The sequence below is a fragment of the Salvelinus fontinalis genome, chromosome 3 (genome assembly GCF_029448725.1).
Source record: "Salvelinus fontinalis isolate EN_2023a chromosome 3, ASM2944872v1, whole genome shotgun sequence".
In the NCBI taxonomy this organism is placed as follows: Eukaryota; Metazoa; Chordata; class Actinopteri; order Salmoniformes; family Salmonidae; genus Salvelinus; species Salvelinus fontinalis.
In genome coordinates, this window is record NC_074667.1 from 19,532,578 (window position 1) to 19,550,160 (window position 17,583).

At 40.1% G+C, this 17,583-nt stretch overlaps 1 protein-coding gene across 1 annotated transcript; it reads left to right on the top strand.

Moving 5' to 3' along the window:
- The first annotated feature begins 4,383 nt into the window (after positions 1-4,383).
- LOC129840639 (1,25-dihydroxyvitamin D(3) 24-hydroxylase, mitochondrial-like) lies at positions 4,384-15,048 on the top strand. Its single transcript, XM_055908653.1, has 12 exons — positions 4,384-4,856; positions 5,019-5,209; positions 5,328-5,421; positions 5,510-5,603; positions 5,877-5,968; positions 6,474-6,585; positions 7,561-7,712; positions 8,412-8,578; positions 9,593-9,671; positions 9,772-9,969; positions 11,345-11,456; positions 14,067-15,048. Exons 1-11 carry the CDS (start codon positions 4,596-4,598, stop codon positions 11,453-11,455), a joined length of 1,551 nt encoding a protein of 516 aa, XP_055764628.1. The 5' UTR covers positions 4,384-4,595; the 3' UTR covers position 11,456; positions 14,067-15,048.
- The last annotated feature ends 2,535 nt before the right edge of the window (positions 15,049-17,583 follow it).

The following is a 17,583-nucleotide window of genomic DNA, read 5'->3' on the forward strand; positions in this document are numbered from 1 at the left end:
CTTGGCTAACTGTGGGGCGAAGAAAATCACCTATTTACAGTGAATTCCTACTGCATCCCTACCACTAGCAAATGGAACACCTCTTAAAAACTGTGAATAGTCTCCGGTAATGTTTCTTTTTGTGATATTTTGTTTCATCTCCACTTTCCAAGCCTATTGGAATTGGACTTTCAGTTTAGCCTACATTCTCATTTGAATTAAATTAAATTGACCACAACCATGGTGACTACAGTTTACACCTGACTATAGCTGTTCACCTATTGACACAGGTAATACAGTGCATTCGGAAAGTATTCAGACCCCTTGACATTTTTCCACATTTTGTTACAGCCTTATTCTAAAATTGATTAAATTGTGTTTTTTCCTCATCAATCTACACAAAATACCGGTCACGTTTTGTGATATAGGAATCGGGAGACAGGTGCAGGAATGCTTAATAGGGGTTTTTATAGACCCAAATTATGGCGTTCCATGTAAAGGCACGGGGACGTAGACCAAACAAACACGTATACAAAACACAGGGTTGAAACCCAAACAAAAGAGCGACGGACATGGGAACAACGGACATGGGAACAATAATCGACAGCCCAATGGAGACCCAATGGGTGTCACGGTTTTCTAAAGTTGATCCCAGAAGCAGACCAGGACAAGGAGAGTAAGACGAAGGTGAGTATTTATTTACAAGTTTGAATGTAGTGATAGAAAAATCCAAGTGACGGAGCGGGCAGCGGAGGTGAGTTGATGGGATTGAATAGGTAGATCCAATGAAGTAACTGAAGTCACCGACGACCAGGTAGGGATGAGATGAGTGTTCCGGGTGAATGACTGTAGACAGAATGCACCATATCTATACATGTGTCGGTGGCGACCTGTCATTCAAGGCAGGTGGGATCTTGCCTGTTTTGCATGTCATTTTGGCATTAATACGTGTCACATATCAGTTTGCTAACTATGTAAAAAAAAAAATATATATAATTGAGTTAATAAAGCCACATACAAACATGGTCTCTTTTTTGTTTTCTTGAGTAAGGCAGCTCCAAAATGCAGGTGTTTCAGCCTAGCTCAGTGTTTTCTGTGGTGGTGGAGCAAGCCTTCAGAAAATAGAAGCATGTGCCTGATTGGCTCAGTGTTCTGTCACTCATGGGGACTCATGGGGACACTAAGTTGCAGGCAGAGTCCAAGTTCTTAGTAAGAGTAGACATTGAACATTTCAGCCCTTTGGGTCCTGTCATAGAGTTATATTATAAGTGCCCTTCCAAGAAGGCTCAAGGTCCATTGGCCACAGATACAATTATTTCAAATCACCTTATATTTGATTGGACTAATCATGTCAACATCTTACTTTCAAAATCTTAGCTAGCAGTCATCATAATGAGTCAAGTGGACAATCTACTGGCAAATCATTTTTAATACTTGTCATACGAAGAGAAATAATGAAGAGAAATTATAGATAAAACGTATCAGTGCTCATCGGCCATTGGACATGGACCCATTACACAACAAGGTGGAAATCATTAATTCAACAAGGAATCAGTGTCACGTTCCTGACCTGTTTTCCTTTTTCTTGTATTTATTTAGTTGGTCAGGGCATGAGTTGGGTGGGTTTGTCTATGTTTGATTTTCTATGTTGGGATGTTTGTGTTCGGCCGGGTATGATTCTCAATCAGAGACAGCTGTCAATCGTTGTCCCTGATTGAGAATCATACTTAGGCAGCCTGGGTTTCACGTGTGTTTTGTGGGTGTTTGTTTCCGTGTCTGTGTTTGTTGCATCACACGGTACTGTATCGGTTTATGCACTTCGTTTAATTGTTTTGTAAGTCAGTTTCAGTTTCGTTATAATAAATCATTATGAACCCTAACCACTCTACGTATTGGTCTGATCCGTCTCGCCTCTCCTCGTCCGAGGAGGAGGAAGAATATGACGATAGCCGTTACAATCAGTGGCTAACTGCAAGCACTGCAAAGCAATCACTAGCCTGCTATTCAGTGGAGTGGCTGTGCTTTTATCCCTGAGTTCCCACCGTAAATACAAGAATTTGATGACAAAGTTTGATGACAAAATTTGCCCACAAAGGACTGCCTCACCATTTTCCTGTTTAAAATATCTACGGGATCGGTGTCGCTATACCGGAACGGTTGAGCTAACGTGCACTAATGTGATTAGCATGACAGTTGTAAGTAACAGCAAACTTTCCAGGACATAGTCATGTCTTATATGGGCAGAAAGCTTACATTTTTTTGTGAATCTAACTGCACTGTCCAATTTACAGTAGCTATTACAGGGAAAAAATACCATGCTATTGTTTGAGGAGAGTGCACAACAACAAAAAACAACTGGTTTGTTACATTCACCTCCGAAGGTAAAGAATGTACTTACATTCAGTAATCTTGCTCTGATTTGTCATCATGAGGGTCCCAGAGATAAAATGTAGCATAGTTTGTTTGATAAAATCAATTTTTATATTCAAATGTAGGAACTGGGTTCTACAGTTTGAACCCCTGCTGTCTCTGGCTCCACACCGACTCCGCCCGGCCATCTAGATGTGTGAAAGTGAGTGTATATGTCAAGGCTCAGTAGAAAATGTATCAATTGACCAATTTGGCACATTTGGGCAGACTTGACACAAAATATTGTCCAGTGTTACAATGCTTCACTGGATCAATCTGAAACTTCGCGCACACACTGCTGTCATCTAGTGGACAAAATCTAAATTGCGCCTAAACTGCAATATTATATTATGGCCTTTCTATTGCATTTCAAAGATGATAAAACAAAAAACAAAAATGCAGGTTTTTATGTTTGTATTATCTTTTGCCAGATCTAATGTGTTATATTCTCCTACATGAATTTCACATTTCCACAAACTTCAAAGTGTTTCCTTTCAAATGGAATCAAGAAATGCATATCCTTGCTTCAGGTCCTGAGCTACAGGCAGTTAGATTTGGGTATATCATTTAAGGCTAAAATGTTTTTTTTTTTTACAATCCTTAAAAAATGTTTTGTATGCTGCTGCATAAATTATGTAAAATGCCAGGGAGATATGTAATACTGTAGCTAAGAAAGTAATACTAAGTGTATGTTGTGTAGTATGCTGTAAGTAGCCCATGTGCATCACACTAATAATTTGGTCTATTTTCACCAACGCAGTATTGTAAACACATCGTTCGTGTGTGATTGTTTGCAGACTTTTTTTTGTACAGCTTTGACAGTCCTACTGATAGTAGTGGTGGTGCTTGGCTTGCATGTGCAAATTCAGCACACACAACATTCTATAATAGAATTGTGTTATTTGACGTGTCAAAATGAAAGCTTGTTTAATGAGTCAAATAGTGTTATTTGACGTGTATCTTTTTTGACATGCAAATACCCAAACAGCATTCAATGTGCCTCACCCGAGTCATTTGGTCTTTTTTCACCTCTTCATTTTGCCTACTGTTCCAACTTGGTGGTGTACATGTAGCCTATAACCTGTTTTAGAGATATGTAATCATCAAATATTGTAAGAGCTTTCATTGTCTGCTTATTTGCCCCCTTTATTTATCCTATGGTTCTGACTTGGTGTGCAGGGAGAACAATGTAAGAATGGCCCATGATCTGAATTCTGTCGCTGTACATTTCAAAGGTGCTGAACAAATAGTTATATTGACTACGTCCGTCGTCGCGCTCTCATTTAATGTCTTAATCGAAATTACGGAATGTCTCTTATTCGCTCGTCGTCACCACCTTATACCATAGCAAGTACATCTTAATTGTCATTAGAAACCACATTTAAGCAAGTCAGCCATATCAGCTATGTTTTTTTTAAAGGCGGTAAATGAGGCTGAATTAACTGTTTCGCTGCCAGACAGGGCTCTGCTGATAACCAGGTGTAGCAGTGGTAAGGTGTTGGGACTGCTGTTGGGACTCTGCTGTTGGGACAGCTTAATGTAGGCCCTAACAGCAATTCATGTATTGCTTAGTGCTGTGTTGTGTAGTGGCTTTGCTTGCCTCACCAAGATTTACATGCTAAAATCGCCACTGATCAGTGTCATGCATGTGTGTTTGTGTTTTGTGTGCACTGTGATTGTACCCATGTGTGTGCTCCTGTGTTAGGGGATTACAAAACCAACATGCTCCCCCTAAGCACGCCAGCAAACATTTCTCAATGTTCAAGGTTATTACGATGGCAAATGACACTCAGTGAGTAAGCACTTTTATAGGGCAACAACATGGTACTTCAAAATCCAAAAACATGCCATCCTCATCGCTGACATGCCCTCATAGTGTGACTGCCGATGGTTCAAGCGAACTGCGTCACCTTCAGTTTAGGCCGATATGTTTATTTATAAATTATGAGGCAAGGGCACTTCCTGCATCTATCTGGGGTCATGCGATCCTCACAATTTGGATTCATAAATGAATGGTGTGGGTTCGCCGGCCACACCATGCAAGCCCGATCCCTGATTGGTTGTGAATAAACACTGTCAAGAGTATATATATTGTGGTAGGCGTCACAGTTCCAAGAAACGAGAACACTGAAACTTCCAAGTTTCCAACAAAGCAAATAAATTAATTAGTGCCCCAGTATTTTTTTTTTGCCTATCACAGCACGAGAATGAGAGCACAAATCCAAAAGGTACCACAGATAGTCGAATTGTTAAAAAAGAAAACGGTTGGTTTGCAGCACTTCAAGCCAACATCTTCAGTGTGCGTCCTGGACCCGAAGGATGCTACATTGGTTGCGCCTTGTCGACACAGTCTTCCCTCGCAGACTCAGAGCCTTGACTCGATACCTGGACCCACCAACTGGCCCTTATTTGGCAGTTTGATAGAACTACTACGCAAAGGAGGGCTGCAAAGACAACACAATGCATTGGTAAATGATAACAAGAATATATTATAACGATAAGAATAATAAGATGAAGAATAAAAACTAAAAACAATTCGACAGATGTTTTATTTTATTTCATTATAATAGATAATAAAGTTGTTTTATTGGTGGATTAAATGTTTTGTGTCTGATATTTCTTCCTTTTAGATTGATTACCATAAGAAATTCGGAAAGATTTTCCGGATGAAACTCGGCTCCTTTGAATCGGTCCATATTGGCGCACCTTGCTTAGTGGAGGCACTCTACAGAAAGGAGAGCGCTTATCCACAGCGTCTGGAGATCAAACCCTGGAAAGCATACCGAGACTTAAGAGGCGAGGCATATGGACTTCTTATTCTGTAAGTGGCACTTTTCAGTATTCCTATGATATCGTGCTATTTGCTCAACAGAAATACACAGATAATCTATTTTAACAGACGTAGCCTACCAATTCATAGATTTCCTGCTGATTTTCAGGGAAGGGGAAGACTGGCAGAGGGTGAGAAGCGCGTTTCAGCAGAAATTGATGAAACCCACAGAAGTCGCGAAACTTGATGGAAAAATAAACCAGGTTTGTAAGATAATTTATCTGCGGTAAAACTGCACATTTCAAGGTGAATTTGATCAAATGATTACTTTTTCTTGTCTCCAAAATGAAGGTGTTGGCCGATTTCGTTAGTAGAATTGGGCAAGTGACTGACAATGGACAATTTGAGGACTTGTACTTCGAATTGAATAAATGGTCAATGGAGAGTAAGTAGCCTATTGTTTATAATGTAAATAACATATTTGTAGTTAGATATTCATATTTACAATAAAGATTGTTGCTTATATGTAATGTGGATGTATTAAATCATTTGAATTATTCTAATGATAATTTAATTGTTTTAAAAACAAAATTAACTAAAAGTCTTATTAGAATGAATGGACATTATAATTGATTTGCTACTGAGGAAAAATTAAATAATACATTAATGCATGTTGTTACTCAATTCATGTTTTCAATGTTTTATTATCTAATTACAGCCATTTGCTTAGTGCTCTACGACAAACGTTTCGGGCTTCTGGATGACAATGTCAACGAGGAGGCTATGACCTTTATCACATCCATAAAGACGGTAAGTGGTCATTGATTTTACACATCCAGTTACTATTTGCCTATAGTGATACAGGTATTGTGGGTGCAGCTGAAGACCCCTGGCTTGGGGATGATTTTAGTGATCTTTCTGTGACAGAGCTATATTGCGATATCGCTCTGAGCCTATAGATAGAGTGCAGTTCACTGAGTTCACTTTAGTGAGTGTGCTAATCACCACTGCTACAGTTACTGATGAGTCAATAGACTATCTGAAACTGGTCCCTGGGTAGGCAGGAATTTACTGGGGCAAACAAATATCTTCAGCAGCCAGGAGACATGCATGTATTTACAACGTCTTTTAAACAACATTTTGTTAGGGTAACCATGGTCCTGTGCTATAAGTTGATATTGAAACACTGGAGGTAGACTTTAAAAATGACTGGTTGCAACGATAAATTGTTACATTGTCATGTACTGTATGTCTTTATTTGATTGTTACATTTAAAGTATCTCTCTCTCTTCCCTCTCTCTCTGTGGATGTGTAGATGATGAGCACATTTGGCGCCATGATGGTCACGCCAGTGGAGCTCCACAAAAAACTGAACACCAAAACATGGCAGGACCACACCACGGCTTGGGACCGTATATTCAGCACAGGTAAAAACTCCTCCTACAATGCCCCCCGACTCTCGGTCCCCTCCCCATCCCTCTAAAGAAACCTCCCCTCCATGTCCACTCTCTCACTCTAAATGCCCCCTGATCTCGCTCCCAACCACCGCTAAAGCAACCAGGTACACGGGTGGGGGGGGGGTCTCTGTGATTTTCCTTTTTAAACCACAGAGGTGGGCTGTATTGCATTAGTGGATACTCATACTGCTCTCAGGGCAGGTCCGCCAGTTTTGACTTGCAGAAGTGACTTTTCATAGCAGGTTAAGAGTACTTACACAGCAGGTTAGGATAGTTAACATGACAGGTTAGGAGAATTAACGTAGCATGTTAGCAGAATTAGGTTAAGGTTAGAAAAAAGGTTAGGGTTAGCTAAAATCCTAAAATTGTCCCCGATGCCAAATCAACCAGGGCTGCCCTGGGAAGTCTTGGGTTCCACTGATTTGAAAAAAAAGCTTTTACCACGGTAGCAGTTCAAAATAGCATTTCAAATAAAAAGGAGAATGGTTAAATTAGCATTATTTTGATTTTTGTTGCATTTAAGGGGGCTCATAGCTCATTCCCCTCCTATACGTCATTTTAATTAAGAATTTGTTCTTATCTGACTTGCCTAGTTAAATAAAGGTTAAATAAAAAAATTCAATAAACAGTGGCCGTGTATGTTGTCCTCGTGGCCAGGTTCAGTAGATATAAGATGGTTGAGGGCTTTTGAAAGTAGCAATAGGGAGTGGAAGTGAGGGCATTTTATGGCTTGTTAAATATCGATGACTTGTTTGTAGAAGTTTACAATTATCATTGTTTATGACTGGTTACAGCTTTTCACAAATAGAATCCATGTTTTGGTGAATAAAGTTGACCATTTAGAATGGCTTTAAAAATGGACTATATGCAGTCATTGTTACCTAGCTTTTTCAAAAATATCTTTCAGTTAATTATTTTGCGTTTGTCTCTTGTTGTTGTCCGCAGCCAAAGTCTACATAGACAAGAAGATAAAGCGCCATGCAGGGGCAACAGGGCCCAGTGATGACTTCCTGTGTGACATCTACCGCCACAGTCAGCTGTCCAAGAAAGAGCTGTACGCCGCCATCACAGAGCTCCAGATCGGAGGAGTGGAGACGGTAAGGATCAGTTGACAAATGTAACAGAGATGGTTTGTGGCGCTAAGTGATTAGCAAGTCTAACCACACTTGCATGATGGGTAACCTTGCTAATCGTTTAGCTTCACGACACTGAAGTGTGATAGTCCTCAAATTTTTTCCCGGTGAACTGTGATGAGTTACATTGCTTGTCACCTGAAGACTTGCTTTAGGCCTAGATTTTCGCTTAGCGGGACCCGGGTTCGAATCTCGGTCGTACAAACAAGAACAGGGCCAGATTTATCATTCACTTGCACCAGCGCCTATTTTGCTCTTCTATTTTCCGAAAAATAAGAGGGGAAAACATGACACTCCATCCTTTGTTGTTGATGACTTTCCACCTTACTTCATTTCTTGCTCCCATACATTGTTTTAACTTATTTACGCTACACTTGAAGTGGTATTCCCTCCCTGTGAGAGAAGAAACAAACAGGTGCAAACTGCAATAGTAGTGGTTCAAAGGCTGAGGTAATCTGGTCTGCAGTCCAGATGGGACAGAAACAACCCTTGAGGAACCCCTCACATTCCTCAGCTACATTTACTGTAGGACCCCCTTTATGGAATGCAGTTTATAGTATCTCTCTGAATGAGTCTGACAACTCTCCCCTCTCCCTCTCACCCTCTCTATCTCTCTCTCTCTCTCTCTCTCTCTCTCTCTCTCCCTCTGTTGATGTTTTCTAGACTGCCAACAGCATGCTGTGGGCTATTTTCAACCTCTCCCGTAACCCCTGCGTTCAGAAGAAGCTGCTCCAAGAAATCAGAGAGGTTCTGCCCGCTAGTCAGACTCCCAGTGCCAAGCACCTCCAGAGAATGCCCTACATCAAGGCCTGCCTCAAGGAATCGATGAGGTACAGTAAGACATTCTACTGGGATGTGACGCAAAAACAATAACACTGCAGTCATCGTGTACTGTATGTCATTCAAACCGGTACACACGTCCAAAACAAATTAGTTGAGGCATGGGCGCTTGGCTTTGTCTGGAAGTAGGTGCAAAAAAAACTATAATAATTTGAATGAAACACAAAAATAAATAAAACATTTGTTGTTGCAATTTTTTAAACAATTTCCTGCAATTCTGCACTGTTTCTTCACAGGGGGAATCCATATTTATTTATTTATTATGTTCTGCCTTAATAAATTATATTGAACTTGAGTACTCTAATTAAAAAATATATATATTTTATCATAACCATTACAGATAACAAATCCTAATTTCTAAATTGCACAATATATATTCAGTCAATAGAAAAGCAAGTGCCATTTAAGACTGACTTATTGAAACCACAGTCAACTGGTTATATTATATCGTAGAACACAATCTTCAAAAAGGCAGTAACCTCGTCAGTGGATAAGCCTATTACTGTGCAAAGGCATAGCCTTGTTTAGTTAATTTAGCAGACAATACACTTTTATTTCCCAAGCCCTTATCATAGTCAACACACACCTAATTTATAGTAAAAAAAACTATGTGATATATCAGAATTAAATAGAACAGAATATTTTTTATAAGGAAAAAAATTGGCACTGTGAAGTGATGCGCATCTCGTGTCTAGAAAAGTTATTCTCAAAGAGTGAACATTTGAAACGGGGCTCAATTTGGCGAGTTGAAAGAAAAACATTTTAGCGTTACAAACCAAAATCGGTCTTATTTTTAATTTACAGACATTTCGAATTGACAAGTGTTTTTTGAGTTTAATGCAGAAACTCACACAGAGAACGTTTATGAATTTTGACAGATTAGCTATTTTCCTTTCAACTTGCCTTTAAAAAAAGGTTTGAGTATGTTTAACTGATCCTAAAGAGCTTATGTATCCTCCTGCTTCAACACTATATTTCCAAACCCTTTTTTCAAATTCCTCCAGGTTATCGCCGTCAGTTCCCTTCACGAGTCGGACCTTAGACAAAGACACTGTGTTGGGGGATTACTCCATTCCCAAGGGGGTAAATGGATTACTTCAAATTCCATCATTTAAGAGTTCATGTTGGGGCGATTACAACAGTTGATGGATGTCTAATCAAGATCTTTATTCTTCATTTGCAGACAGTGTTGATGATCAACAGCCATGCTCAGGGTGCCAATGAGGAATACTTTGACGACAGCAGTCGGTTTAAGCCAGAGCGTTGGCTAAAAGAGAGCAGTACCATTAACCCCTTTGCCCATGTGCCTTTTGGTATTGGGAAGAGGATGTGCATTGGGCGGCGTCTGGCAGAGCTACAGCTGCAGTTGGCACTCTGCTGGGTAAGAACAACCTCCTGTGCCCCCGAAGTGGCCACCAAGTTGCCAACATTGTAGTTTTACCGCAGGTAGTGCTTAACACCTGTGGGCGATATACAGCATATTACTCCGTCTTCCTGCGTCAGGTTTCAATGTGTACAGTCCCTTTTCACATACGTTGTGTTCTAGCCTGAATTGAAAATGGATTCAATTGATATTTTGTGTCACTAGCTTACATACAATACCCCAATAATTATGTTTTTAGAAATGGTTACAAATTAATAAAAAAATGAAAAGGTGAAATGCCTCAATAAGTTTTCAACCCCTTTGTTATGGCAAGCTTAAATAAGTTCAGGAGTCTGCTAAACGTCTAAACGTCTGCTTAACAAGTCACATAATAAGTTGCATGGACTCACTCTGTGTGCAATCATAGTTTTGAACATCATTTTTTTACGACTACCTCATCTGACTACCACATCCTGTTTGCAATAAGGCATGAAAATAAAACTGCAAAACGTGGCAAAGAAATCAACTTTATGTCCTGAATACAAAACGTTATGTTTGGGAAAAATCCAACACCACTGAGTACCACTCTTCATATTTTCAAGCATGGTGGTGACTGCGTCATGTTATGGGTATGCTTGCTATCGGCATGGACTAGAGTTGTTTTAGGATAAAAATAAACAGATTAGAGCTAAGCACAGGTAAAAACCTAGAGCAAAACCTGGTTCAGTGTTCTTTCTAACAGACACAGGGAGACAAATTCACCATTCAGCAGGACAATAACCTAAAACATAAGGACAAATATACACTGGAGTTGCTTACCAAGATGACATTGAATGTTCTTAAGTGGCCTAGTGACAGTTTTGATGTAAACCGGCTTGAGAATCTATCACAAGACTTGAAAATGGCTGTCTAGCAATGATCAACAACCAACTAGACATATCTTAAAGAATAAAAAAAACAGAGCTTGAATAATTTTTAAAATAACAATGTGCAAATATTGTACAATACTGGTGTGCAAAGCTTGTAGAGACTTACCCAGAAAGACTCACAGCTGTAATTGCTGCCAACGGTGATATTAACATGTAAACATGTATTGACTTAGGGGTGTGAATACGTATGTAAATTAGATACTTCTGTATTTAATTTTCAATATATTTGCAAAAATTTCGAAAAACATGTTTTCACTTTGTTTTCATATTCATATTGAATTCAGGCTGTAACACAACAAAAGTCAAGGGGTATGAATACATTCTGAAGACTTTGTTCTGCAATGTGTGTTAACCCTGAATTTCTTTTCTGTCACCATGTGAGTCTTACCTCAATTGATACTGGTTGTCCTTTTACATACCCTTCATAATCTAATGACTGCTCCTTTTTCCCCTCTTTCTATCAGGTCGTCAGAGATTATGAAATTGTGGCGACAGATAGTGAACCAGTTGAAACTATCCATTCGGGGACGCTTGTTCCCAACCGTGAATTACCTGTGGCTTTCATTAGACGATGAGGTAAGAATAACATTCACTCTTGAATATACCTCAAAATCATACATATACTGAAACTTACAGTGCCTTCGTAAAGTATTCAGACCCCTTGACTTTTCCACATTTTGTTACCTTACAGTCTTATTCTAAAATGGAATACATGTTTTTAATAATAATCAGCAATCTACACACAATACCCCATAATGACAAAGCAAAAACAGGTTTTTTGAAAGTTTTGCAAATATGTTCAAAATAAAAAAACAGAAATACCTTATTTACATAAGAATTCAGACACTTTGCTATGAGACTCAAAATTAAGCTCAGGTGAATCGTGATTCCATTGATCATCCTTAAGATGTTTTTACAACTTGATTGGAGTCCACCTGTGGTCAATTCAATTGATTGGACATCATTTTGAAAGGCACACACCTGTCTATATAAGGTCCCACAGTTTACAGTCCATGTCAGAGCAAAAACCAAGCCATGAGGTCGAAGGAATTGTCCGTAGAGCTCCAAGACAGGATTGTGTCGAGGCACAGATCTGTGGAAGGGTACCAAAATATTTCTGCAGCATTGAAGGTCCCCAAGAACACAGTGGCCTACATCATTCTTAAATGGAAGAAGTTTTGGACGACCAAGACTCTTCCTAGAGCTGGCCGTCAGGCAAAACTGAGCAATCGGGGGAGACGGACCTTGGTCAGGGAGGTGACCAAGAACCTGATGGTCACTCTGACAGAGCTCTAGAGTTCCTCTGTGGAGATGGGAGAACCTTCCAGAAGGACAACCATCACTGTAGCACTCCACCAATCAGGCCTTTATGGTAGAGTGGCCAGACGGAAGCCACTCCTCAGTAAAATTCACATGACAGCCCGTTTGGAATTTGCCAAAAGGCACCTAAAGACTCTCAGACCATGAGAAACAAGATTCTCCAGCATGACCGGTTTGGCGATAGGTCAGTCATGGTGTGGGGTGGCATTTCTTTGTGGGGCCGCACAGCCCTCCATGTGCTCGCCAGAGGTAGCCTGACTGCCATTAGGTACCGAGATGAAATCCTCAGACCCCTTGTGAGACCATATGCTGACACATGCACATTTGTGGTCTGCTGGAGGTCATTTTGCACGGCTCTGGCAGTGCACCTCCTTGCACAAAGGCGGAGGTAGCGGTCCTGCTGCTGGGTTGTTGCCCTCCTACGGCCTCCTCCACGTCTCCTGATGTACTGGCCTGTCTCCTGGTAGCGCCTCCATGCTCTGGACACTACGCTGACAGACACAGCAAACCTTTTTGCCACAGTTCGCATTGATGTGCCATCCTGGATGAACTGCACTGCCTGAGCCACTTGTGTGGGTTGTAGACTCCGTCTTATGCTACCACTAGAGTGAGAGCACCGCCAGCATTCAAAAGTGACCAAAACATCAGCCAGGAAGCATAGGAACTGAGAAGTGGTCTGTGGTCACCATCTGCAGAATCACTCCTGTTTTGGGGGTTGTCTTGCTAATTGCCTATAATTTCCACCTTTTGTCTATTCCATTTGCACAACAGCATGTGAAATTTATTGTCAATCAGTGTTGCTTCCTAAGTGGACAGTTTAATTTCACAGAAGTGTGATTGACTTGGAGTTACATTGTGTTGTTTAAGTGTTCCCTTTATTTTTTTGAGCAGTGTATATAGGACCATTCAAAAATTTGGACACACCTACTTTCTTTATTTTTACTATTTTCTACATTGTAAAATAATAGTGAAGACATCAAAACTATGAAATAACACATATGGAATCACGTAGTAACCAAAACAATGTTCTTCAAAGTAGCCACCCTTTGCCTTGATGACAGCTTTGCACACTCTTGGCATTCTCTCAACCAGCTTCATGAGGTAGTCACCTGGAATGCATTTCAATTAACAGGTGTGCCTTGTTAAAAGGGAATTTGTGGAATTTCTTTCCTTCTTAATGTGTTTGAACCAATCAGTTGTGGTGTGACAAGGTAGGGGTGGTATACAGACGATAGTCCTATTTGGTGAAAGACCAAGTCCTTATAATGGCAAGAACAGCTCAAATAAGAAAAGAGAAATGACAGTCCATCATTACTTTAAGACATGAAGTTCAGTCAATCTGGAACGTTTCAAGAACTTTGAAAGTTTCTTCAAGTGCAGTCGCAAAAATCACCAAGCGCAACTGTTCAGAGGAGATTGCGTGAATCAGGCCTTCATTGTCAAATTTCTGTGAAGAAACCACTACTAAAAGACACCAATAATAAGAAGATACTTGGTTGGGCCAAGAAACATGAGCAACGGTTTTGATGTCTTCACTATTATTCTACAGTGTAGAAAATAGGAAAAATATAGAGAAACCCTTTAATGAGTAGGTGTGTCCAAACTTTTGACTGGTACTGTATATTGTATATATAGATATATACCTCATATCTCAAATGAATATAACACACACACACACTTGTGGAATAGACACTAGCTAGAATGCGGTTTTAACCAATCAGCATTCAGGATTAGGCGCACCCGTTGTATAAACACACAATATATAACTATAAAAAGGTACATTCAACTCCACAAAAATAAGAAAACATCTATTAGCAGGTTGTGAAATGTGATATTTGATTCCATGTGTTATTTTCTCCAAAACAGGCTTCAAACACAGATCATTTGGACCTCACTACAGAAAGATAATAGTTCTGGACCTGAATGTCCAGAGAGACTCCCTTTATTGCTGCTCTGTAAATAACAAAGAGAAAATATCAGATCTAAATATATTTGTATGTAATCCTGTCATATATACCTCAAACGAATATAAATGCATTTAAACTATTAACTATGAGAGTTAGCCTACTTGTTGACCAATAACTTTTAGCTTGTGTTGTAAGGCAACTGCACTTTACTGCCCACTAATCTTAAACAACTGTTCTTATGTCGAAAATGTTAAATCAATTATAACTTTTGTATATGTTGTCTTTGTATGTTAAAGTGTATACAGTACATGTATAAAAGCTACTTATGTATTTTTCTCCATTGTGTGTGAAGTGAAATAATAGTGTCAACATGATGTACATTTTAAACATTGTAATTCTTAGAGAGAATATATTTCATCCACTTTTTGTTTTTGTTGCAGTATTTTCAATGTTTGAAATTGTAATTACTTTGCGGAATATGGTTTAAGATGAGTACAACTGTATCATAGCCACACACAAAAGCTAAGGACCTAATGATTTATGGCTTTGGTATATCATAGTAATCAAGTGCTATTTGCATGTGAAAATGTCATGGAATGGTAATTTTACCGGCTCTTGAGCTCAGCTCAGGGCTCCTACTCAGTTAAACCTGCATTAGCAATAGCTACTTCAACTATCCACACACCATAGTACGTCTAGTCTTGCAACAAAAAATATTATAGCGATAAAAGGTAACGTACACTGCACCCCTCTGCCATTCAGTGATCTTCTGCAGTTATCTTTAATATTACAAGTAGCTGTAATGGTAATAGACGGGTATAATATGAACCTATTATAATAGACTTCATATGTCCATCGCACTGTAAATGTTTACGATTTTTTTACTAATCTGGTTTCAATCGTCTGAAATACATGATCTCCTGAAAAGTGATACAATTCTTCATTTCTGCTTTGTGAATTTTGTGTATTTGTGGGAGCATGATATAGTATTTGCATGTATCTTACTGATATATCGTCTTATAAAAGGAGAAGATAGAGGTAGGTAAAGGAATACAGGTATAAACTCCATGCCACAAGGGGCAATGTGTGATCAAAAGTCGACAGTCGACAAACTGATATAACTTTGTTTTAGAGTCTTATTGATAAGAATAATATGAATTACATTAAATGCTTTGTCAACCAATTGGCATCCTATAGGGATAAGTTTTTAGTGTGGAGAAATATGACTATACTGCATCATAGTCAATTATATTATATTTAATTCATATTATTATTTAATTTCACACACACAAGACATTGATTTGAAATACACCGCTGGGTATTTAACACAGTGTACTTCTGCCATCTACTGTTCAAAACATATACTTTATGGTAAAGTCGACATGTCTTGTATCTCAATAAGGAACTTATTTGGACTGAATTACATAATAATTTAATTTCTTATTACATCATTTATGTTGACATTGTGAAAATGAATCTGCAGTAATGTTTAATTTAGTTTTTTTTGGTATATATGGGAGCTAAAAGCTGAATTGCATGCAATGGGAAATTCAAGAAGACATAGCTAAATCAAATCAAATCAAATTGTATTGGTCACCTACACCGTGTTTAGCAGATGTTATAGTGAAATGTTTGTGTTTCCAGCTCCAACAGTGCAGTAATATCTAACAAAAGTAATATCTAACAATTTCACAGCAATTCACACAATACACACAAATCTAAAGTAAAGGAATGGAATTGAGAATATATAAATAATTGGACGAGCAATGTCAGAGTGGCATAGACCAAGATACAGTAGAATAGTATACAGTATATACATATGAGATGAGTAATGCAAAATATGTGAACATTATTAAGTTGACTAGTGTTCCATTATTAAAGTGGACAGTGATTTCAAGTCTATGTATATAGGGCAGCAGCCTCTAATGTGCTAGTGATGGCTATTTAACAGTCTGATGGCCTTGAGATAGAAGCTGTTTTTCAGTCTCTCGGTCCCAGCTTTGATGCACCTGTACAGACCTCACCTTCTGGATGATAGCGGGGTGAACAGGCAGTGGCTCGGGTGGTTGTTGTCCTTGATTATCTTTTTGGCCTTCCTGTGACATTGGGTGCTGTAAGTGTCCTGGAGGGCAGGTAGTTTGCACCCAATGATGCGTTGGGCAGACCGCACCACCCTCTGGAGAGCCCTGCGGTTGTGGGCGGTGCAGTTGCCATACCAGGCAGTGATACAGCCCGACAGGATGCTCTCAATTGTGCATCTGTAAAGATTTGTAAGGGTTTTAGGTGCCAAGCCACATTTCTTCAGCCTCCTGAGGTTGAAGAGGTGCTGTTGTGCCTGTGCAGGTGGACCATTTCAGATTGTCATAGATGTGTACGCTGAGGAACTTGAAGCTTTCCACCTTCTCCACTGCGGTCCCATCGATGTGGATAGGGGGTTCTCCCTCTGCTGTTTCCTGAAGTCCACGATCAGCTCCTTTCTTTTGTTGACGTTGGGTGAGAGGTTATTTTCCTGGCACCCTCACCTCCTCCCTGTAGGCTGTCTCGTCATTGTTGGTAATCCGGCCTACTACTGTTGTGTCGTCTGCAAACTTGATGATTGAGTTGGAGGCGTGTGTGGCCACGCAGTCATTGATGAACAGGGAGTACAGGAGAGGGCTGAGCACGCACCCTTGTGGAGCCCCAGGGTTGAGGATCAGTGAAGTGGAGATGTTGTCTCTTACCTTCACAACCTGGGGCGGCCCGTCAGGAAGTCCAGGACACAGTTGCACTGGGCGGGGTTCAGACCCAGGGCCTCGAGCTTAATGAAGAGCTTGGAGGGTACTATGGTGTTGAATGCTGAGCTATAGTCAATGAACAGCATTCTTATATAGGTATTCCTCTTGTCCAGATGGGATAGGGCAGTGTGCAGTGCGATATCGATTGCATCGTCTGTGGATCTATTGGGGCGATAAGAAAATTGAAGTGGGTCTAGGGTGTCAGGTAGAGGTGATATGATCCTTGACCAGTCGCTCAAAGCACTTCATGATGACAGAAGTGAGTGCTTAGTAATTTAGTTCAGTTACCTTTGCTTTCTTGGGTACAGGAACAATGTTGGACATCTTGAAGCATGTGGGAACAACAGACTGGGATAGGGAGATTTTGAAAATGTCCGTCAACCCTCCAGCCAGCTGGTCTGCGCATGCTCTGAGGACGCGGCTAGGAATGCCGTCTGGGCCGGCAGCTTTGCGAGGGTTAACACGCTTAAATGTCTTACGTCGGCCACGGAGAACGAGAGCCCACAGTCCTTGGTAGCGGACCGCGTTGGTGGCACTGTGTTATCCTCAAAGCGGACAAAGAAGGTGTTTAGCTTGTCCGGAATCAAGATGTAAGTGTCCACGACGTGGCTGGTTTTCTCTTTGTAGTTCGTGATTGTCTGTAGAACCTGCCACATATGTCTTTTGTCTGAGCTGTTGAATTGCGACTCCACTTTGCCTCTG